The sequence below is a fragment of the Pecten maximus genome, chromosome 5, assembly GCF_902652985.1.
Source record: "Pecten maximus chromosome 5, xPecMax1.1, whole genome shotgun sequence".
In the NCBI taxonomy this organism is placed as follows: domain Eukaryota; kingdom Metazoa; phylum Mollusca; class Bivalvia; order Pectinida; family Pectinidae; genus Pecten; species Pecten maximus.
In genome coordinates, this window is record NC_047019.1 from 1,789,970 (window position 1) to 1,813,972 (window position 24,003).

A 24,003-nucleotide genomic window follows, 5' to 3' on the forward strand; every position below is an offset into this window, starting at 1 on the left:
CTATAAAAAATATTTATTATATATAACATGGATACTATAAAATATTTATTATATATAACATGGATACTATAAAAAACACACAAAATTCCTTATGATTCATTGTTTCCTTCCCACCACATTGAGGTGGAATTCCTTCGATCGATAAATAAACGCGCGTCTGTTGCAGATATCAGGGGTCTCTTCAACCATGTCCGAAAAATAATAAATATAGATTAATGTAGAAAAAAGGAGCAGTAATTTTAAATAAACTGATATCATGAATATCTTTTATCTTATCTATCCTCAGTTTTTCAATTATCAAAATAAATAAGTTACATATTTATGTTTAGAAAAGGTGGTTTGAAGAGAAAGTTGATGGGTATGAGGGAAAAAATAGAGACATTATATTTGATAGGTTCATTGGAAATACTGCGAATGTTTAGAAGCTATTAAACTAGATACATACACACATATATATAAATAAACTGTATGATTCAAAAGAGGGATTTTACCAAATACAGTTGAGTGGCTAGGTGGTTTTAAGGTAAGTGGGGTGGGGTTGAGTTTTGTCAAAAATCTCAAAATCTATCACTATCAGTCCTATTCAACAATAAGAAAAATCTATTATGATGCTGAAAGATTTTATTTAATTGAATCCTTTCCCTGTTTTTTTTTCTAAAAGAAATAGATTTTAAAATGAAGCCTCCCGAAACGAGTTCAAATGACTATTTTAGTAGATTTTAAGTTTCATCGATTTTCTTATTGTGAAACCTGCCATGAACAAACACTTATATAAACACTTAAGAACACTTAAATAAAATTAAGAAAGAGTGTTAACTTCTTTTGAACATGCCACAAATGAGGATTTCGCTCAAAAAACATTTTTGAAAAAAGTTTTCAGACAAGGTCATAATTAAGCATATTGGGATTTTTTTGGTAAGATGTAAAATAATCTATTTGACCAATTATCTCTTTTCCTTCAAGTTATTGACCCTTCATGGTCTAGATAATCACTGATAGTCAAATGAAATTTTCTGTCAACAGTTAAATTTTGATGGTAGGCGTTATATAACATATACATTGTAGCTGCTGATAAAGTGTTAAACGGTAGCAAACCCGATTCTATCATCATTCCGACTTAACGGAAACAAAGTAAAAGTAATCATTCTACACTCTTGTGTTCTATTTTTTGATTGCTTGCCAATCAAGACTAAAACTGCTGTAGAGAAAAATGTCATTTGAACATGATAATCTTAGCTTACAAAGATGTAGTTTATTTTCAGCTCGACTTATTATGGAACAAATATGGAGAGGTTAAAGGTCAGTTGGCAGTTCTGGAGTCACAAGAATCAGTCGACAGAAGAAAGGTATCATTATTTGATATACTGGTTAGTTCTTATTTGATATACTGGTTAGTTCTTATTTGATATACTGGTTAGTTCTTATTTTACTTTTTATTCTAGTTAGTTCTTATTTGATATACTAGTTAGTTCTTATTTGATATACTAGTTAGTTCTTATTTGATATCCTAGTTAGTTCTTACTTTTTATTCTAGTTAGTTCTTATTTGATATTCTAGTTAGTTCTTATTTGATATACTAGTTAGTTCTTATTTGATATACTAGTAAGTTCTTATTTGATATACTAGTAAGTTCTTATTTGATATTCTAGTTAGTTCTTATTTGATATTCTAGTTAATTCTTATTTGATATACTAGTAAGTTCTTATTTGATATTCTAGTTAGTTCTTATTTGATATTCTAGTTAGTTCTTATTTGATATACTAGTAAGTTCTTATTTGATATACTAGTTAGTTCTTATTTGATATCCTAGTTAGTTCTTATTTGATATCCTAGTTAGTTCTTATTTGATATACTAGTTAGTTCTTATTTGATATTCTAGTTATATTCTAGTTAGTTCTTATTTGATATTCTAGTTAGTTCTTATTTGATATACTAGTTAGTTCTTATTTGATATACTAGTAGTTCTTATTTGATATACTAGTAGTTTCTTATTTGATATTCTAGTAAGTTCTTATTTGATATACTAGTTAGTTCTTATTTGATATTCTAGTTAGTTCTTATTTGATATACTAGTTAGTTCTTATTTGATATACTAGTTAGTTCTTATTTGATATACTAGTTAGTTCTGATATGATATTCTAGTTAGTTCTTATTTGATATACTAGTTAGTTCTTATTTGATATACTAGTTAGTTCTTATTTGATATACTAGTTAGTTCTTATTTGATATTCTAGTTAGTTCTTATTTGATATTCTAGTTAGTTCTTATTTGATATTCTAGTTAGTTCTTATTTGATATACTAGTTAGTTCTTATTTGATATACTAGTTAGTTCTTATTTGATATACTAGTTAGTTCTTATTTGATATACTAGTTAGTTCTTATTTGATATACTAGTTATATACTAGTTAGTTCTTATTTGATATTCTAGTTAGTTCTTATTTGATATCCTAGTTAGTTCTTATTTGATATCCTAGTTAGTTCTTATTTGATATACTAGTTAGTTCTTATTTGATATTCTAGTTATATTCTAGTTAGTTCTTATTTGATATACTAGTTCAGTTCTTATTTGATATACTAGTTAGTTTCTTATTTGATATACTAGTTATATACTAGTGATGTTTCTTATTTTATATTCTAGTTAGTTCTTATTTGATATACTAGTTATATACTAGTTAGTTCTTATTTGATATTCTAGTTAGTTCTTATTTGATATTCTAGTTAGTTCTTATTTGATATTCTAGTTATATACTAGTTAGTTCTTATTTGATATTCTAGTTAGTTCTTATTTGATATACTGGTTAGTTCTTATTTGATATTCTAGTTAGTTCTTATTTGATATACTAGTTAGTTCTTATTTGATATCTAGTTAGTTCTTATTTGATATCCTAGTTAGTTCTTATTTGATATTCTAGTTAGTTCTTATTTGATATTCTAGTTGGTTCTTATTTGATATACTAGTTAGTTCTTATTTGATTTTCTAGTTAGTTCTTATTTGATATTCTAGTTAGTTCTTATTTGATATACTAGTTATATACTAGTTAGTTCTTATTTGATATTCTAGTTAGTTCTTATTTGATATTCTAGTTGGTTCTTATTTATATACTAGTTAGTTCTTATTTGATATTCTAGTTAGTTCTTATTTGATATTCTAGTTAGTTCTTATTTGATATTCTAGTTAGTTCTTATTTGATATTCTAGTTAGTTCTTATTTGATATTCTAGTTAGTTCTTATTTGATATTCTAGTTAGTTCTTATTTGATATTCTAGTTAGTTCTTATTTGATATTCTAGTTAGTTCTTATTTGATATACTAGTTAGTTCTTATTTGATATTCTAGTTAGTTCTTATTTGATATACTAGTTAGTTCTTATTTGATGGCCTAGTTAGTTCTTATTTGATATTCTAGTTAGTTCTTATTTGATATTCTAGTTAGTTCTTATTTGATATTCTAGTTATTTGTCTTTTTAAAGTGATATAACAGGTACTTCTTTTGTTTTGGAAAGATATGAGATTTTATATAGTACATAGTATAGTTATAAATATTTGTTTGATATGAAAATTTAACATTCAATCAAATTTGACCTAGTTATATGCTAATATAGTAAAACATCAAATATAACCTAGTTATATGCTAACATGGCATAATCTAAAATAAGTATAACCAGATTAAGAGACTATTCTTAAATGAATGGAGATGTCTTACGAGCTTTTGTTACAACTGGAAAATGTATTTACAGTCTTCAATTCATCTGAGAGTCCATTGCAATGTTGGATACCAGCAATAATAAACTGTTTCGAATAAAATGTTGTTTTATGTTTCCGGGACTCCGTAAACGTTGTATGTCTAGAATTAACAGAGAATTAATATAATTCAGGTACAGTTCAATGTAGGCATTTAAAAAATCATTCATAATGTTCTGAATTTCAGAAATTTTTCAATAGGCATCCATTTCAAGGTTACAAACATATCCTTTGAAGGCGTGTCATATTGAACTTCAAGAATAATTAAGTTTGCCTGTGTTAGAGCTATGAATAGTTGATGAATTAATGTAGCTGTAAACCCTAACCAAACAGCTACAATACATGAAATTAAGATATATGTGAATGTGTCCGAGTAAAAGGGAAATATTGACGGTCGTAAACGCTGTCTGATTTTGGTAACAACGGATGTCAATGGAATGACGGACATTTATCTACATTTACACCTAAAAGCTTTTCTTGACGAACCTGCTCCAAAGGATCATCTTTCATACACAATGTTAAAGTGATAAGTTTTTATATGAAGCAACTAACATACATTTGGTCTTACTAACATATACAATAATTTGCATTACACCAAATCTCAGCGTGAGATAGATCGTGCTGAATTTGTTACTGGACATATTCAATTTAAACTACAGTCATCTGCATACATGTCAGTTTGTGATTTTATACACAATAGTACGTTATAGGACCTAGTATTGAACCTTGAGGAACACCGCGTGTAGTACGTCATAGGACCTAGTATTGAACCTTGAGGAACACCGCGTGTTACATCCACTGCCTTTGATAAACTCCCTGTGATAGATACTTTCTGTGATCTATTTATAAGGTAAGATGTTAACCAGGCACCGTATTAGGGTCATCTCTGTATAATTTCAACTAACCAATAGGAACATTGTGGTTCGCTAAGTCAAAGATACTTTTTAAAATATAAAAATACAACTCCGGTTAAAAGACCATCAATATTTTTGGCCCATGTATTAACAATATTTAAAAGTGCTGTTTCGCAAGAATGTTTTTCTCTGAAGCCGGACTGTGTAGAGATTATAAGGTAACTTCTGTTTAAACACTTATATGTGCTATGTACATGTCGTTCAAACAGTTCAGGTAAAAAAAGGTGTATATGACCTCGTCGTGCCTCATTATATAAGATTATCAATAGTTAACTGTAAAAGGAACAGGGAAAAACCAAACATTTTCTGGTATGTCTCACTTCAATGCGCCATAAAAACAGACTGGATGTTCAAATAGATTTTACTTCTTAAAGTTGTTGCTAAAACGGTAGGGCTAACACACCACCAAAAGATAAATAAAAAATTCAATAATGAAAATGTATCAGGGTGCAGCCAATTTTCACTTTATTGTTTTCAGTACATAATTTATCAATAACAATATTTGCTCGATTTTTTCTTTAAAGGTTATTAGAATTAAGTAAAGACGCTTCGTTCGACGATAGAGTTACTCAAGGCGGCTTTCATGGTGTTAGTACAATGAAATGGATTTAAACAAAACTGTGAGGCATACTCTCTGATATTGTTATAAACATGAATAACCATATTAAACACTAATTGCGTTGTGTACATATATGTCAGAAATCCTCCTATAAGATGATATTACAGACTATTTGAGGTGTAACATTTACAGTGCAAACGAGTAAGTAAGTTAACGACAGCTTTCTCCAAATTCATATCAAATACCGATGTACGGATTACTTTATCATTGCGTTGGAAAGTAAAAGGCATCTTAATGAAAATTAAACTTCAGTGAGGATACTAGTTTATCAAACTTCCATTGAACGTTGACTGTCGGGAATAAAACATATATACGGTATACCTGTTATATAAGTACGAGCAATATTGCATACAGTTCATCAGAATTCATCAGCCATTAAACCTTAAGGCTAATCATTAATTGATTATCAGATCGAAGCTATTCAACAACAACTGACAACACTACAGGAAGTTGTAGGTGACATCGAAGGGGAGATAACTCAAATCGCTGACGACCTGAAGAGTATTCTGGAAACAGATCAAACACAGGACGATGATACCAATGTAAGTATTAAAACTCCCATCAACGTTTGGCTGTTCTGGTTATTTATGTAATTTTAAAAGTCTATAAATTGTATTTTAAACACGATGTATCTTTTTCTGACGTTTATGTATCAAGGTTTTAGTCTGTAGTAAGTACAATTGGGTGCCACGTCATACTATTGCACTATTCTGGTGACGTAGCAACACGTCATTGCTCATCTCCTAAGTGCTCCGTCAGCTATTATTATTATTATTTCTTTATTTCCTTCAAATTGAAGAGTTACATACAAAATATAAATATATACAATATACGAATACAAAAGTGCTAACCCTTACATGTAAATCAGAAAATTGTTAATTACAAACAAAATTAGAAAATATAAATATATACATAATATACATGTAGTTACAATGCATGGCTCCTATCAAATTCCATCAACACTGATGTGACATAAATGTAACATTTTGCCAATAACAATTGCACAATCTAGGGTAAATTTCACACGATCTTGAAAATTTAATATGTGAGGAGGGATTCCTCTCAGAAGTACATAGATTAAGTTGTAATCAGACAACGAGAGTAGAAGGGTGTTTGATTCCAAATCAAAATTTAAGCAAAGTAGACACCATACATCATCTCTTATGCTTTCAGTTTTTGTACACTGTAATATTTCATGTGTTATACGGTCATTATGAAAAATACCACAATAATGACACAGCTCAAAAGAATTTAATAAACGTAAATTAACAATAACTGTTAATCTTATTGAGGTGTTCAGGAAACTTTTGTGTGACTCTCCATAGAATATTTGGAGTGATTACATCGTGAATGAGACTAAATCTATCAAAATCTGAATAACAATTCATTCTAATAAACATGGTTATGTCTTCCATATGATAGACAGTTTTATAAACAATTGACTTCCATGATGAACGACTTGGAAAAACTGTATCTACAGAATATTGCAATAGGTAACTAAACAGATCGTACTTGTGTAGTATTGTTGCAATGTCAGGAATAGAACTATTTTGACAAGACTTATTAAAAAAAAACTACAGTAATAACCGTTTGAGAATAATAGTGTGAAATAAATATTAAATTATCAATTCTAAAGAGCCGACCAAGAAACAAAAGTTTCTTTATATCAATATAGCCTTCTATGGAGGTCCATCCAATCAAGGAAGTCGCCATATCAGTTCTAGTGTTAAGGACTTGAATAGATTTTACAATGAAGTTTTGAGTACGTTCTTATTTGATTAGCTCTGTTTTAGACAGCTGCCAAAGTTCGCATCCATAAAGAGCAGACGGAAAACCTTTTGATTTGATAACCTTTGCGACAGTTAGAGGATTAAGGGTTTTAGGGTAAGCATCTGATCTAACGAGTGACATGGTTCCGCTTGTTAGTCTCTTACATGCTGATTCCGTTCTGTCTATTGAACAAAAATTAAAATTCAAAATAACTCCAACATGCATAATTTGTTCTACAACCGGTAAAGATTTACCATACAAGTAAATGCCTTTTGCTAAGACATGCTTTCTATTTTTCGTAAAAATGATGATTTTGCTTTTGTCAGCAGAATATGAAACTATAGCTTTCACAAATTGTGACCATATCTTGTAAACCGACCACTGTGTTGCTGATCAAACATATCTCATCAGCTTGTGTAGGTATATTAACTTTGGAATCGAGTAAAAATGCTCCATTCCCTGACAATTCTACATCACTAAGTAAATCATCAATAAAAACTAAGTCTATTTTGCTGACAACGACCCGCCTTGTAAGATACCTCTCTTCATGAGAACAAGGCAACATAGCTAACAAAACCAGTACATTTTTCTTAATAAAGTCTATGTTGTACAGCTTGAGAAGCAAGCCATCATGCCAGACGGTTTCGAAAGCTTTCTTTCTATCTAAAACGGCAACGAAAGATTCCGAGCCATTTTCAAAATAATTTTTTCACACATTTCTTGTAAGTTAAAAGAGGTACATAAACTACATACATTTTTCCTATATGCAGATTGTTGTCTATTCGGATACACTTCAGAGTCTAGTAAAATATCAATCCTCAGAGACAAAACTGACTCAAATATTTCAAAAAAGATTGGTATTAGAGTTATATCTCTGGAGCTGTTTGGGTCATTTTTTGGCTTTCTATTTCCCACGACAAAGTAAAAAATGTTCCTCTTCGGGTGTATGTTCATATCAAACAATCAAATTGAACAACACAGTTATATAGTTTAACAATCACCTCCATACTTAATATGTTCGTAGACTAGGCTATCGTATCCGCCAGCTTTGCTACTGACTGCAACTCATAAATTGTGAAGAGTTTCATTATCAAATAATTTACTCAAATGATGACCCCTATGCATCTACAATCTGTTGGGGATCTCGCACTGTTTTGTCAATGTACATCATTTCTGTTTGGCTACAGCCTTTTCTAGAACGATTTTTGAATAGTTTCCAGAAGAGATTTTGGTCGACATCTCCGGATTTAGTTATTTCGGCAAATTGTTCTTTCATATAATTATTAAAAGCAAGACGCAGATCTCGTGTGAATTTCGTTTTCACAGTTTTATAATCGATGAACGAATTATCAGTCCCTCTTGGTCTGCCTAACTCAATCCAAAATGACCTCTTGAAAATCATTTCATTATGGAGTTTCGATAACTCTTTATTCCAATAAGGTTTTAAGCACTTTTTAAAAGAACTTCTCTTAATGAATTTTTCAGCTGCCTCTAGTAAACAACTTTTGATTTTGTTATAAAAAATGTCAATATCGACAGTATTTAGAACATCATTGGGTATTTCTACATTTTCAAGCAGGTTATTTACTTGGTTTCTGTATAGATTAATTGAACTGTTCTTTTTAGCTTTCTTCCAATTAAACTTGACACATTCTGGACTTAAGACCTTGCAAAATTGTTTAAGTAAGACCATCGAGCAAACTACAGGGTTGTGTTCCGAAACATTTAACACGTGATCATCTAAAACCTCACAATGTGTAATCAGATCGAGAAAACTTCAATGATAATGTCATCTATAATAGTATGATGTCCCGTCGTCGGGTAAAAAGTGTACATTGGACCTACACATTTGGCCGTCACGTTTACTGACATCATATTGGTATTCTCTATAAAATCTTGAACTTTCATAGTTCTTTCATTATCAACAAAATGGCATCGGCTACTTTTAATTTGTATATTCATATCGCGATTAGAACAACTTTTCCTTTCTCTAAATATACAGAAATCAAAGATTCTAAAATATCTATTTGGTCTACAAAACATCAACCGCTTCTAGATGCAGCAGGCATGTACACTGAAAAAACGTAAAGATACTCACTATTTGGTATTTGAACATCAAATACCTAATATTCTTGGACTATCACAATAACTTCTTGTACTGTCAGCCTGTCCTTCACTAGCATACAGACTCCGCCTCTTATATTACAACGATAGCACAATTGGTCGATTTCAATGACAGGTTTCACGAAACACGAGTAACCAGTTTTTTGAACGACTCAAAGAATGAAATGTTACATTCCCTGATCCAATGTTCCGATATACCACAAACATCAATATCATATGTATGCAAGCAGTCAAGAAGGTAGGACATACCGGCCATAATGCCTTCAATTTTCCAACACATGAAGTTGAAGTTAGTGTGTCACATCATGTTGATTATGGAGACAGTTCTGGGTACCCACTATCTTACATGGGCAAACTCTATCCAACATGGCGAGATATGAGAGAAAGTTCTGGGTACCCACTCTCTTACGTGAACTCCTGCCGGCCAGATCTTCTATGAGGTTTATGGTATCATCTTCGTCCGCCACATTGAGTTGAGCCGAAACAGTGTGCTTCCGTGACCGAGTGAAGTACCGTAGATAAGTATAGGAGATAGAGTTGTCACATTAGTAGTCCCGCAAAGCACGCTCGGATGACACATTCTTGTCTATTCCATGAATGTAATATCGTCTGACTCTCCTTTTCTTTTTAGGTACGAATCAGTGAACTAGAAGAAACTACTGGTATTGCATTGCGTTGCTTAACTTTTGTCAGTTTACCGGAATCACATACAGAAGATGGAAAAGGTACCGGGACCGGCGCTGTATTCCTTAACGAGTTGTCGGTGTTGTCAATATGACGCGGTACAAGATTATGCTCATCGTAGACAAGACGAGCAATTTCAGGAACCTTGTCCTTGGTAACTGATGGTGGTGTAGGAGGTTTTGAAGGTCCGAAGCATCATGTCTTGGCGGAGGTCGGGGACTGCAGTAAAAGTTCATCGTAACGCTGCTTTACGTGTTGCTGGTCTTCATTTAACTGCTTCTGTAGTGTAGCAACTTTCTGTTTATTCAGTTCAACGGATCGTGACGTCGACTCAAGGCTGTCGTTAATGAGAGTGACGTCGTTAACGCAATATTTCGTTGTTTGGAGGACAGATTTCAACTTATTTTTGAATCCTTCAATCCCACTGGATTGTTCGTCGTTTAATTTCTGAGCGATTCTTTCGCAATCCGAAATTTTTAACGACGTCTCCACTGCTCTTAGTTTTATATTTCTAGCTAGCTTTAAAGCCTCTGTCACAGTTTTTTCCAAGTTTTTGTTGCTTTCAATCTGTTCGTTTAATTCTTCAGCTTGCACACTTACTTTGACTGTTAAGTCAGTGTTCTCTATTTTGTTGAGTTTACACTGCATGGACTTAAGTTCCTCTGTATATTTCTTTGCTCTCTCCCTTGCGTTATCTTTGTCTTTTTGTAGTGTTTTCAACTGTGTAGTAAGGCACTCAAGATCAGAGACATATGAAATATAACTAGCTTTTAAGTTATGGACATCAGTTTGCAGAGCCGCAACTGCTTCTTGAAGAGTTTTTATGCCATTTTCTTCTTCTCTGGAAGCTAGTTTAGGAGGCTGTTCTCGTATTTATTTCCGGGTGGCTACAACTTTACAATATTTGTTTTTAATCTTAAATTTTACGCACTAAACAAATCGTATGCCATCTCCGCAAAATTAGCCAATAATTATCATTTCAACATCCCATGATAATTTATGTAGTACAAAATAAGTTCTTTACGGAAATCAGGATATATTATTTATAGTTGAATCACCAGGCGCGGATCCACGATTTTCGAAAGGGCGGGGGGGGGGGGGGGGAGGTCCAGTAATTTAGTGATAATGCGAGCGCCGTAGGCGCAAGCCGATTTTCCCCCCTTTTTGCGAGGGGTCTGGGGGCCGCCCAGCAGGCCCCAGGATGGCGAAGCCCCTCCCCCCCCCCCCCTCCCCCCCAGCGGAAAATGAATATAGCAAATTTGCAATCATTCAGGATCAGGCGCGGATCCAGGACTTTCGAAATGGGGGGGGGGGGGGGGGGCAGTAAGTTAGTGATAATGCGAGCGCCGTAGGCGCGAGCCCAATTTTTTTTTCTCTCCATTTTTAAGGCTATAAAAAAAATTTCCTCCCCCGAAAAAAGGGAAAATTTACCAGAATAGGTATTCACTTTAAAAACTTATTGTTTTTCCTTAATAATTGACAGGTTTTTAACTTTTTGAATCTGATAAAATGTGTATCTAAAGCGAACCCTATATGCTGCTAATTTGTCGACAACACATGCCAGTGCCGTTTCATGTTATACGGTGTTTCCGCATTCGTCGGTAATTAGTATCACTCTATTCACGTTAAAACAGCGCATTCTTATTCATGTTGTGCTTCTGTTTTGTTCTCATTATGAAATCAAACTTCACAAATTATCATCAACTTATCGAATCTATGTGATGAAGTTAAGCAAAATTTCGTATTAAAGTAGACCGATCCTTCTGAGACGTCACAGACATGAGTCCGGCGATCCGGCGATCCGGGCCCTTGATTATATTCACGAATAGTTACATCTGGTTTAATTTTCAAGTCAGCTGGGAGATAAATGTTTAGGCCTACAACAGGATGCGGTTAAGAGGTAAAGGGGGTCAGTTTTGTAAAACTAAAAGACTAGGTATGGCTGATGCTTTCAATGAAGTGAGAACATAAAGATGATCCATTAAAAACAAGGACAGCGCCGATGTATCACATAATGTGCCTGTGGAGGGTCAAACTTCAACACAGGTGTAATGCAATATATATATAATGCATTTGAAAATTTCAAACGTTCACAAATCCAAATTTACACCACTATCGGGTCAAAATGGAAGATATTGGCATCATAACAGATTGACCCTCCCTAACTGCCGAATCGCGACACAAATGTAAAGCAGAAATGTATATAAATCGAATACGGAGCTTACTGTAACCAATCCGCTTAGGGCGCAGCCATCTTGAACTTCAAGATTTTAGTTTGTAGCCAGTGCAATTGGGTACCACGTCATACTATTACACTATTCTGGTGACGTAGCAACACGTCACTGCTCATCTCCTCCGTCAGCTATGACAGAGCCGCCGGAGTTGTTAGGGGTATAATAGACAAAACTAAATAAGATTCCCGACGGTCACAGAAGACACAGGAGACACAGAATACTGAAAACAAAGAAGCATTGTTCTGATTGGAACAAAATAGTATTCAAAGTGACTCACAACAGTATTAAATTTATGAATAATCTACTCTCAATAAGGCCGTATCACATGGACAGTGACCGGGTCCCGATGAATAGTGTCCGCATGAAGGGAGACTATGACTGTATACAATGTAAAACTCCATTCAAACTTAAAAACGTCCAGACAGGGAATAAAACGGGAGGATTAAGCGCACTTGACAGTGATCAGGAACTGTATGCGATATGTAAAGACCACTCTAAAACTGGACGATATCAGTAGGGAGACAAATGATCATTTACAGCAAATATATACAGCTAGCACAAGTGCGATATATAACACGCTGGCTTGATTGTGCATGAGCAGCAAAGACACAGCCCGTTATGTTTAGGATTTTACTGCAGAATCGCTGACGTCATTACAACAGGCGATGGCTATAATCGCAGCCACAACAGGGGAGAATTCGTCCCGCGGAAGGTCTTATTCAGAAAGGTATCATTGTCGTGGGTCTCCTTCCAAGGCGGACGAGGATTAGGAGGCGGTGGTACCTGATGGTCGTTATAATAAACAATGCGGCGGGAATAACGGATAGCACGAGAGAGAGGCCATGTGCCTTCTGGTTACAATAGAGGGGCGATGTACCAGCGAGGACATAAAGACATTGCGTTATCAAAAATGTCCATTTCTACAATTTGTAACAGTCATTTGTTACTGAGGACAGTTTCATATCAAACTGATTAGAACCACGTTATCATATATCAAACTGATTAGAACCACGTCATCACGTTCGTAGTACTGACAGCCTGTAAACAGAAATTAAGAAGACGGTAGCGCACTTGCCTTCCATCTAGGCGATCGGGGTTCGACTCCCCGATCGGGCGTGAAAGGGTATGGGGTCACCTTTCCCCAGATATTCCGACTTTCTTTTCACAGGAAGACCACTCACGTTCCTCAATCTTCGGCAACAAGAGTGATTGATATAAGTTGTTAAAACTTGTTGTAAAATGCAGCCCCCTTGTATCGCCGTACTTGACGGAAACGGTTAGTGTCGTAATTGTTATTGTGAACATATTATTTGACTGACAGATAATGTGATTAATGATTAAAACTGTTAATTCGGTTTAACATTTCTCTACGAATGACGCAAACAACAAGAGGCCAATGGTCTCGTAGGTTTCTGGCTATCTATCATTCGAGAAATCTCATCATGTTTTTTATTTTGTTTATAATGTCAATGTACAACTCGAAAATATTTGGTCAATTTGGTCCCGTTACAGATAATCTAGTAAGGAGGAGGTAACATGTCCCGCCAGCCTCTCCTGTTACAGATAATATAGTAAGGAGGAGGTAACATGTCCCGCCAACATCTCCCGTTATATATAATCTAGTAAGGAGGAGGTAACATGTCCCGCCAGCCTCTCCCGTTACAGATAATCTAGTAAGGAGGAGGTAACATGTCCCGCCAGCCTCTCCTGTTACAGATAATCTAGTAAGGAGGAGGTAACATGTCCCGCCAGCCTCTCCCGTTATAGATAATCTAGTAAGGAGGAGGTAACATGTCCCGCCAGCCTCTCCCGTTATAGATAATCTAGTAATGAGGAGGTAGCATGTTCCGCCAGCCTCTCCCGTTATAGATAATCTAGTAAGGAGGAGGTAACATGTCCCGCCAGCCTCTCCCGTTATAGATAATCTAGTAAGGAGGAGGTAACATGTTCCGCCAGCCTCTCCCGTTATAGATAATCTAGTAAGGAGGAGGTAACCTGTCCCGTCAGTCTCTCCCGTTATAGATAATCTAGTAAGGAGGAGGTAACATGTCCCGTCAGCCTCTCCCGTTATAGATAATCTAGTAAGGAGGAGGTAGCATGTCCCGCCAGCCTCTCCCGTTACAGATAATCTAGTAAGGAGGAGGTAACATGTCCCGCCAGCCTCTCCCGTTATAGATAATCTAGTAAGGAGGAGGTAACATGTCCCGCCAGCCTCTACCGTTATAGATAATCTAGTAAGGAGGAGGTAACATGTCCCGCCAGCCTCTACCGTTATAGATAATCTAGTAAGGAGAAGGTAACATGTCCCGCCAGCCTCTCGTGTTACAGATAATCTAGTAAGGAGGAGGTAACATGTCCCGCCAGCCTCTCGTGTTACAGATAATCTAGTAAGGAGGGGTAACATGTCCCGCCAGCCTCTCGTGTTACAGATAATCTAGTAAGGAGGAGGTAACATGTCCCGCCAGCCTCTACCGTTATAGATAATCTAGTAAGGAGGAGGTAACATGTCCCACCAGCCTCTCCCGTTACAGATAATCTAGTAAGGAGGAGGTAACATGTCCCGCCAGCCTCTCCTGTTATAGATAATCTAGTAAGGAGGAGGTAACATGTCTCGCCAGCCTCTCCCGTTATAGATAATCTAGTAAGGAGGAGGTAACATGTCCCGCCAGCCTCTCAGGAGGTAACATGTCCCGCCAGCCTCTCCCGTTACAGATAATCTAGTAAGGAGGAGGTAACATGTCCCGCCAGCCTCTCGTGTTACAGATAATCTAGTAAGGAGGAGGTAACATGTCCCGCCAGCCTCTCCCGTTACAGATAATCTAGTAAGGAGGAGGTAACATGTCCCGCCAGCCTCTCGTGTTACAGATAATCTAGTAAGGAGGAGGTAGCATGTCCCGCCAGCCTCTCCTGTTATAGATAATCTAGTAAGGAGGAGGTAACATGTCCCGCCAGCCTCTCCTGTTATAGATAATCTAGTAAGGAGGAGGTAACATGTCCCGCCAGCCTCTCCTGTTATAGATAATCTAGTAAGGAGGAGGTAACATACCCCGCCAGCCTCTCGTGTTACAGATAATCTAGTAAGGAGGAGGTAACATGTCCCGCCAGCCTCTCCCGTTACAGGTAATCTAGTAACGAGGAGGTAACATGTCCCGCCAGCCTCTCCCGTTATAGATAATCTAGTAAGGAGGAGGTAGCATGTCCCGCCAGCCTCTCCTGTTATAGATAATCTAGTAAGGAGGAGGTAACATGTCCCGCCAGCCTCTCCCGTTATAGATAATCTAGTAAGGAGGAGGTAACATGTTCCTGCCAGCCTCTCCCGTTATAGATAATCTAGTAAGGAGGAGGTAACATGTCCCGCCAGCCTCTCCTGTTACAGTTAATCTAGTAAGGAGGAGGTAACATATGTCCCCCAAGCCTAAGAAAGATCAACCTCCTTCTTGTTAGTTAACACAGGCCACTCCTCTAATGTTTTGAGGTTGCTGGGATTAAGATATACTCCCTCTGAGCTGAAAACCTTTCCTAAGAACAATACTTCACTTCGGAACAGATGCCCTCAGTTTCTATTTCAGGTTGTAATTCTGTAGTCGCGATAAAACCTCAGTCAGGTTAGTCAGATGAAAATGAAATGTCGTACCGAGAACTATAATGTCTTCCAGGTACGCTAGGCATTCTTTCCAACTAAGGCCACACAGGACAAGTTGGACAACACGACTGAATGTACATGTAGCAGGGCTATTACATAACCCGAACGGTAATCGACGGTGTTCAAACAACCCATACTTAGTAACGAATACAACAACGACTGAATGTACATGTTAGGCAGGGGCTATTAACATACCCGAACGGTAATCGACGGTGTTCAAACAACCCATACTTAGTAACGAATACAGTCTTATGTCTATCCCGTTCGTCGACTTCAACATGCCAGTACCCGGCAGCCATGTCCAAAGTACTCATAACTAGATTACCTGCTAGCGCGTCCAAACAGCTCCCGATTCTCGGAAGAGGAAAGGCTTTCAGAGTCACCTTATTAAGCGCTCTGTAGGCAATGCAGTACCGCAAGCTGCCATCCTTCTTCCTGACTAAGACTGGTGGCGCTGCCCACTCAGAGGAACTGGGCTGGATAACCCCCCTCTGCAACATTTGTCTAAGGTGCTTCTCCTCCTCTTCCTCGAACCCTAACGGAGTCCTCATTATCTACCGGACTGGCGCAGCATCCCTGGTGTCAATACGATGTTTAATGTCCCCAGCAAATAATCCGAGGTCGAGGTCACTCTTAGCAAAAATATCACAGAATCGGAATAGCAACTTAATTACCAGAACAGCTGCCCTGCATATAGGGCTTATCAGGAGTGGGACGACTGGTTCGCCCGTTGTCAGAATAATGTGACCGGGTGGGGTGTCCTGCTGGGTGTCTTCGGTAGTATGCTTCAGTGAGGTAGCACTATAAAAAGTTCCGGCCTATCACAAGGAGACTTAACACGAACATACCGCAGCCTCCTAAAACACACATACGCACTCACCACACGCATGCATGTCGCACGCACGGGAGGCCGTCCTTAATTGATCTTATTTGTTAATAGGACGTTAAACAAAATAAACCAAACCAAACCAAACCAAAACAGCTTGGTATGAACTTTAGTCGACTGTCGCCCGCTTACAAAGATCCACTAAATAATAATAATAATAAGTAAGACAAAATGTAAACCAGACCAATAAACTGATTACAATTCACTGCTATTGCCTACTAGTACATACAAGGTACCTGTAGATTCTCTTGAGTGAAATGACTGGTGCATTGCAAAATAAAATTAGAATAACATTGACCAAAAATGATATTGATTATTGTTTCCATAGAAAATCTAGTCAGTAGTATGTATAGTGAGCTTATCTTGATGAACTATAACATTTGACCGCATACTGTGTCAGTTGACATTATACAAATATGATGTGTGTACTTTAATGATAGAAAGTCAATTGCCATAGATCTACGAGGCCATTGGCCTCTTGTGTTTTAGTTGTCACGAGAATAGGTCACCCGAGACAGCAGGAGAACAAGTTTATAATAAAGATACATTGACAGAGAAAAACTTCACTAAGACATGTTTACTGTATATTCTCGCTTTCTCGGGATACAACATTCGTTACGTACTGATAGATGAATGGTTTACAAATATTATAATGAAATACTTTCTCTACAGACTACAGAGAATCCTGTGTGGAAGGAATTTCCATTTACTATGAAGAGAGGTTCTGTTCAGATGAATGCGTCCTACATTGTCCTGACTGTTGATGTACAGACCACATCGACCTTTTCCTACATTTGGTTCGAGAACGGTTTACCTATCTTAGGTATTGTATACCTTATACAAATATAGCATTTTGATGAGGTCTATACATGATTATATCAACCTAATGAAAATAATAAATGAGGACGAGGTCAATATTTCATCTTTTTGTAGATATGACCATGTATCGACCTATATTAAAATGCTATAATTGCTTTATTAATTGTGTTGGTTTGATGATACATTTAGAATCAGTATTACATTATACAGGTGTTAATGACTTCACAGTCTCAATAAAAACAAGATATCGATGTAATTCCTCAATCTTATACATTGATTACACAATAATACATGTAGGTGTACCCTCGTTTCAACTCCTATGATAAATGATAAATGTCCAGCTCTCAGAAATGCGAAGTGGGGCCGTAACAGTATAACTGACATGTTAGATAAAATGGAATACAACTGACTTACCGCACAAGGAAATATGATTGGAGGGTGACAAGGGAATCTACCTGTATCTCTCCCTGTGTTCTATGTTTTAATCTACCTGTATCTCTCCCTGTGTTCTAAGTGTAATGTTAGCCGACAAGAATGGAATATATATAAACTTCGCTGAAAATCAGATCAAATCATTCCATCATTATCCAAGGGAATGTCTGCTTCATAATATACAAAGCTGTTGTAACCTAAAAACAAAAAGAAGGATTTCAGAAATCTCCAGATTAAATCTATTACAAACATCTGTGATATCTAATGTGGTCGTTTTTATTAAAAAAATCGTTTTAATTTTTGAAAGACTAAATCTAAATTTATTCAGAGCCTCAGGCTAAATAGTTCATCATCTTGATACATTCTTGGAGATCCATCATAGCCTATATGCCATCACTGCAAATGATTCTTTAAAGGTCTGTGTTTAGTTAAAATAAGTTGAAAAATGGTCAGTGGTTTAGGGACAGTACTGGTCATTGACTGTAGAAACAGTATTAGTCAATGGTTGTAGAAACAGTACTGGTCAGTGGTTGTAGGGACAGTACTGGTCGGTGGTTGCAGGAACAGTACTGGTCAGTGGTTGTAGGGAAAATACTGGTCAGTGGTTGTAGGGACAGTACTGGTCAGTGGTTGTAGGAACAGTACTGGTCGGTGGTTTTAGGAACAGTACTGGTCAGTGGTTGTAGGGAAAATACTGGTCAGTGGTTGTAGGGACAGTACTGGTCAGTGGTTGTAGGAACAGTACTGGTCAGTGGCTGTAGGGAAAATAATGGTCAGTGGTTGTAGGGACAGTACTGGTCAGTGGTTGTAGGAACAGTACTGGTCAGTGGCTGTAGGGAAAATAATGGTCAGTGGTTGTAGGGACAGTACTGGTCAGTGGTTGTAGGAACAATACTGGTCAGTGGTAGTAGGGACAGTACCGGTCAGTGGTTGTAGGGACAGTACCGGTCAGTGGTTGTGGGGACAGTACCGGTCAGTGGTAGTAGGGACAGTACCGGTCAGTGGTAGTAGGGACAGTACTGGTCAGTGGTAGTAGAGACAGTACCGGTCAGTGGTTGTAGGGACAGTACTGGTCAGTGGTTGTAGGGACAGTACTGGTCAGTGGTTGTAAGGACAGTACTGGTCAGTGGTTGTAGAGACAGTACTGGTCAGTGGTTGTAGGAACAGTACTGGTCAGTGGTTGTAGGGACAGTACTGGTCAGTGGTTGTAGGGACAGTACCGGTCAGTGGTTGTAGGGACAGTACCGGTCAGTGGTTGTAGAGACAGAACTGGTCAGTGGTAGTAGGGACAGTACCGGTCAGTGGTTGTAGGGACAGTACCGGTCAGTGGTTGTGGGGACAGTGCTGGTCAGTGGTAGTAGGGACAGTACCGGTCAGTGGTTGTGGGGACAGTACTGGTCAGTGGTAGTAGAGACAGTACCAGTCAGTGGTTGTAGGGACAGTACTGGTCAGTGGTTGTAGGGACATTACTGGTCAGTAGTTTTATGGACGATACCGATCGTTGGCTGTAGGGACAGTACTGGTCATTGTCTGTAGGGACAGTACTGGTCATTGTCTGTAGGGACAGTACTGGTTGTAGGGACAGTACTGGTCAGTGGTTGTAATGACAGTACTGGTCAGTGGTTGTAAGGACAGTACTGGTCAATGGTTGTAAGGACAGTACTGGTCAGTGGTTGTAAGGACAGTACTGGTCAGTGGTTGTAAGGACAGTACTGGTCATTGTCTATTATGACTAATCGTTCTAGGTTTCCTCGATCATTTATTATGATATGATATCTGTGTCCACGGATAAGAGAGCGCCTATCGGACGTTTTTATAAATCATTAAAATGACCACGTGTGCTATAAGCCATGTATCATTGATGTGTGTTTACCTTCCAGATAACGACTTGTTTATCCGTGTTCACTTCGCAGCAGACAATGTCCACACTTTGGAACTCCGTGGAAATCAGTCATCCGCTATCCGGAATGGAAACAAAGTCATCTCACTCCAAATTCAAAATCAATTTCATGGATTGACATTCCAGTTCCATGCAACTAAACACAGTTTTGTTCGCGTTCATGACTATCCACTATCGTACAGAATTGGACCGGTTCATGAACAAAATAACGTCACATCCGGTTACTTTGAAATACGATCTAAAATACTTCCAAACAGAGACTTCAATCCGTCAGTGAATTTTTTCGGGCTTAACGGAAGTGATATTCCGTATGAGTGTATATCGGCCGGAAGTTGGTTAGGTTCGGACGGAGAACCAATGGGACCAGGGAGGATTCTTAATGTCACCAGTGGTTCTATAGAAGGAGATATTTACAAGGTCACATACGAACTTCTCAAGATGGTTCATGACAACGGTGGGATACTGACTTACACACTTACGATCACAAGGTTTGATGACGTGTTCAACAGTGTGAAGTACGTCATGCATGACTCTGAAACATTTCGACAAGGCGTTGCTACGTTACCCGAGGGTTCACTGGTTTACCTCAGAGATTTATTTCCCAGGTATTCCAGACTTTGTATTGGAGAGAGTAACTTGTTATACTGTTCTGCAATGGGTAATCCCAGACCGAGAATGGCTATACTGAAACTGAACAGAGATGGTCACGAGACCAGCACCGGGTATAGATCGGTGGTATCTAACCGGGAATACATCACAACCGTCATGCTCGTGATCAAACCAACCGTACCAGAAATAGGTAATATCAGCTTCGTTTGTGCGGCAACCTCCAACGGAATCGAACGCAGACTGTCCTTACCAACGAGAATTGTTGTTCCACCTAAGTTTCTGAAATATGAGGTTCATCGGGGAGAAGATGAAAGCGTGAGTATGAAAGGGTCACATAATACAGGTTAACGTTAGAGTGTCTGTAATCATTATTATCGTCAAATAAATATCTGTGATTTTCAGAAGACTCATATTATTTCCCCATTTACTTCGGTAAATACTCGGATATTACTGTCCTTTTGTTAATATTCGAGCAGTTAATTGTATCAAAAAAAGTACAAATACCTCGGATGACTTACATCAATTGAACGATTTGGACGAAGTAAATGATGTTTACTTAAAAAAGGAATGAATTTCATCAGGTCATAACAACATTGGCTTGTGGACATAAATCGCGTTTACGTTACAAAATAAATTCCATGTACATTATGATTGTTTCCTGATATCTGTTAAAACACTCAATAATAACAATAAAATACATTTATTCATGTTTTTTCCTGGTAGTGACGTCGGAGAGAGAACAGTCGTTTTTTGCGGGAAATTGTCAGACAGTTCTTGGCACGGTCTTAGCAACCGTCATAACAACAACACAAACAAAATGTAGTCCCACGTACAACATTTATTTTGCGAGGATTTTTTGAGTGATTTTTATGTTTTGAACATTTAGGAGACCGTAACAACCATACTTAAGCTGGAGTATTTAATTTTCTGTAATTTTCCGGTTATTGTAGGTTATTGTCAAGTTGTTTGTGAAGCACTCAGTTCCTCCCAAGCCTGCCATCAGCTGTCGTGAAAATGACGATTGGGGCGACTTTATCTGGGGAAAGAGTCATATGTACACATCCAACGAGACTTCAACGAGATCTGGATATATAGTTACGTTCAATGTAAACATGGCGGCAACTACCACTCCGCCTACGAAATTTATCTGTCAAGTCTTCAATGTCAATGGAATAGACAGAATAATCGTACCGATTCATTTCTGATTCACAAACGATAGACGTCTATTTTGTTAAATGTCTGAGGAAGGGACCGAAGATGTGACATGTTTTTCAGAGTGCAAATAGTTAGAATTATGTTCAACTTTCACTGGATTTTAATGCAGCACGTCTACAATGTGATGCTATCTTCAGCTGATAAACAGTGTAGCAATTCTAACCAAACATGTCTGTCTGTTCGAGAAAAAGGAGACACGATCTGACTATGTCACAGTGATTGATACACAAGCCAAACGGACTCAAATGGTGTCATACAGTCTAGCTAACATTTGAGATTTTAGGTGAGAAATAGGTAGAGGAAAATGTTGGCCAGAGTAGAATAGGTGTATTTTACTAAATCAATACAGGTGTGTTTTTTTTGCATTAAAAACGCTGACATACAGGTAAGCTCAGAAGAAAATTAAGTCACCACATTTTTTATATTATCTAATATGATTTTTTATTAACCAGTTATAAATAGTTTGTTAATAATTAAGTTATCACAGTTATTAATACTTACATATATATCATTTATAATTGATAATTAATTAAGCATTTAAGTATTTATATAATAATCCGAATGTTTATGTTAATGACCGTAGCGACTAAACAACAACTGTTCTGAATATGTATTGAAAAAACTAGATGATCTGACCACACGGGTACATTGTACGATGTTTACTTGCCGGAAAATACGGAATTTAATTCCAATCAAAACCGCATGGCAGCTTCAGGTCGCCATCTTTGTTCAAATCAAAGCATCTGTGCGTTTGAAACACTAAGTACTGCAAAGTTTCTAATAATAAACGATATTGTGTTCAAAAAAATTTTAAATTATAAAAAAGAAACGAAAAATATATTTTAAAACATTTCATTTTAATTGGTTATACGTTATGTTTGCGCACCGTAGCAATTATTTACAAGGGAAATTTAATTTTCTACTCAATATTGATGTGTTTTTTTTAAATTTTAGATAATCTTTATTTATTTCATTTTAAAGGTAAAATTAGATTCACAATATATTCACGGGAAATGACATTTGATGACGTAACCGGAAGCGCATGATTTCAGAATGTGACCCGAAAGTAATGTTCACCTATAGACGACAGAAACATGACGATAATAAAAACAGAAGATTATCGAATATGACTGGATTTTGTTCGCATTTGTTGAGACACCAATGTGCTAGAATACAACGAAAGGTAACACTTATTTAATTCATAGCTATCGTATCAAATAAAACGAACAGTTATTTTGAAATAGCAGTGTCTGCTTGCACCTACAGTTGAGTGTTAGCTAACCGTTACACCTAGTGAAATAGTAGTGCACTGCATTTAAACTACAGGTAAACTAGTAGTGCACTACATTTAAACTACAGGTAAACTAGTAGTGCACTACACCCTAAGAGGTGATGAACAGCAAAACCCCCATACAGGTAATGGACAGTACCCAAGGCTACATATAAGGCTATCTAGCCGTTATATTCAAAGAGTTATTAAAAAGGTTTTTTGAAGTTTAGTTTGATGTTATATTTCAACCTTTCTATTCTTGTTAATTATACACTGTAACTAAGTTAAGACAAATTTACTTTATAAATCCTTTAACTAAGTTAAATTGTTCAAGCCAAGTTTCATTTATCTTTTGGTACTTTATATTTTGTATTGATTGATCAGTTATATACTTCACATGTTTAATTCCAGTAATTTTGTTTTCTTCACATGAAAGTATATAGTAAAACATTTGAAAACAATTATCGTTACTTGAACATTTTCAATTTGATACATTTAATTTATATTGTAGTTTAATTTCAGATTGAATTAAGCAGCATATTCCTGATTTTATTTTTGATGTGATATTGTGCTTATTAAAACCTAATTCAGCCTATAATATATGTTGTACTTTCTATGTGTATACATCCAATGCTTAAAGTCAGAAACCTGAACACATAAAGAAATTAATTAAACATTGATTTAACATGTAAAGAAAGAGATTATTTGATTGCACTGGTAATTAAATGATCATAACAGTTCTACATTTCAAAATTTTAAGTTTATAAAAGGTATATGTTACTTGTAATAATAATAATCTAAACTATTACAGTTATATACTATCTAAAATATTTATTTATCAGCACCATCAATTTATAAATGGGAGCCTGAAGTTGTTCCGAGTTACGAGTTCCGTTAAGTAAAACGAAACTAGGAACCAGTTCCGAGTTCCGTTTAAGATAAACGGAACTAGGAAGCCTTTCGCCTGTTGTCTGGCACCATGCGTAGCAAAGAATTCACATTTTCAACTTCTTCTCAATAACTGTAAAGCCCTAAGGTCATGACATTGTCACATATGCCTATTTAGTGCTACTTACCTATTATTATTATTCTCCCCTATTCTCAAGTGAGTTGAACCATACGTCCTCAACCTGATCCACTGCT

At 36.6% G+C, this 24,003-nt stretch overlaps 1 protein-coding gene across 1 annotated transcript; it reads left to right on the forward strand.

The window, feature by feature from the left end:
• The first annotated feature begins 1,196 nt into the window (after positions 1 to 1,196).
• Positions 1,197 to 22,171, forward strand: LOC117326815. The gene is made up of 5 exons (XM_033883551.1): positions 1,197 to 1,346; positions 5,685 to 5,816; positions 17,288 to 17,438; positions 19,747 to 20,690; positions 21,326 to 22,171. Exons 1-5 carry the CDS (start codon positions 1,224 to 1,226, stop codon positions 21,578 to 21,580), a joined length of 1,605 nt encoding a protein of 534 aa, XP_033739442.1. The 5' UTR covers positions 1,197 to 1,223; the 3' UTR covers positions 21,581 to 22,171.
• Positions 22,172 to 24,003: the final 1,832 nt, after the last annotated feature.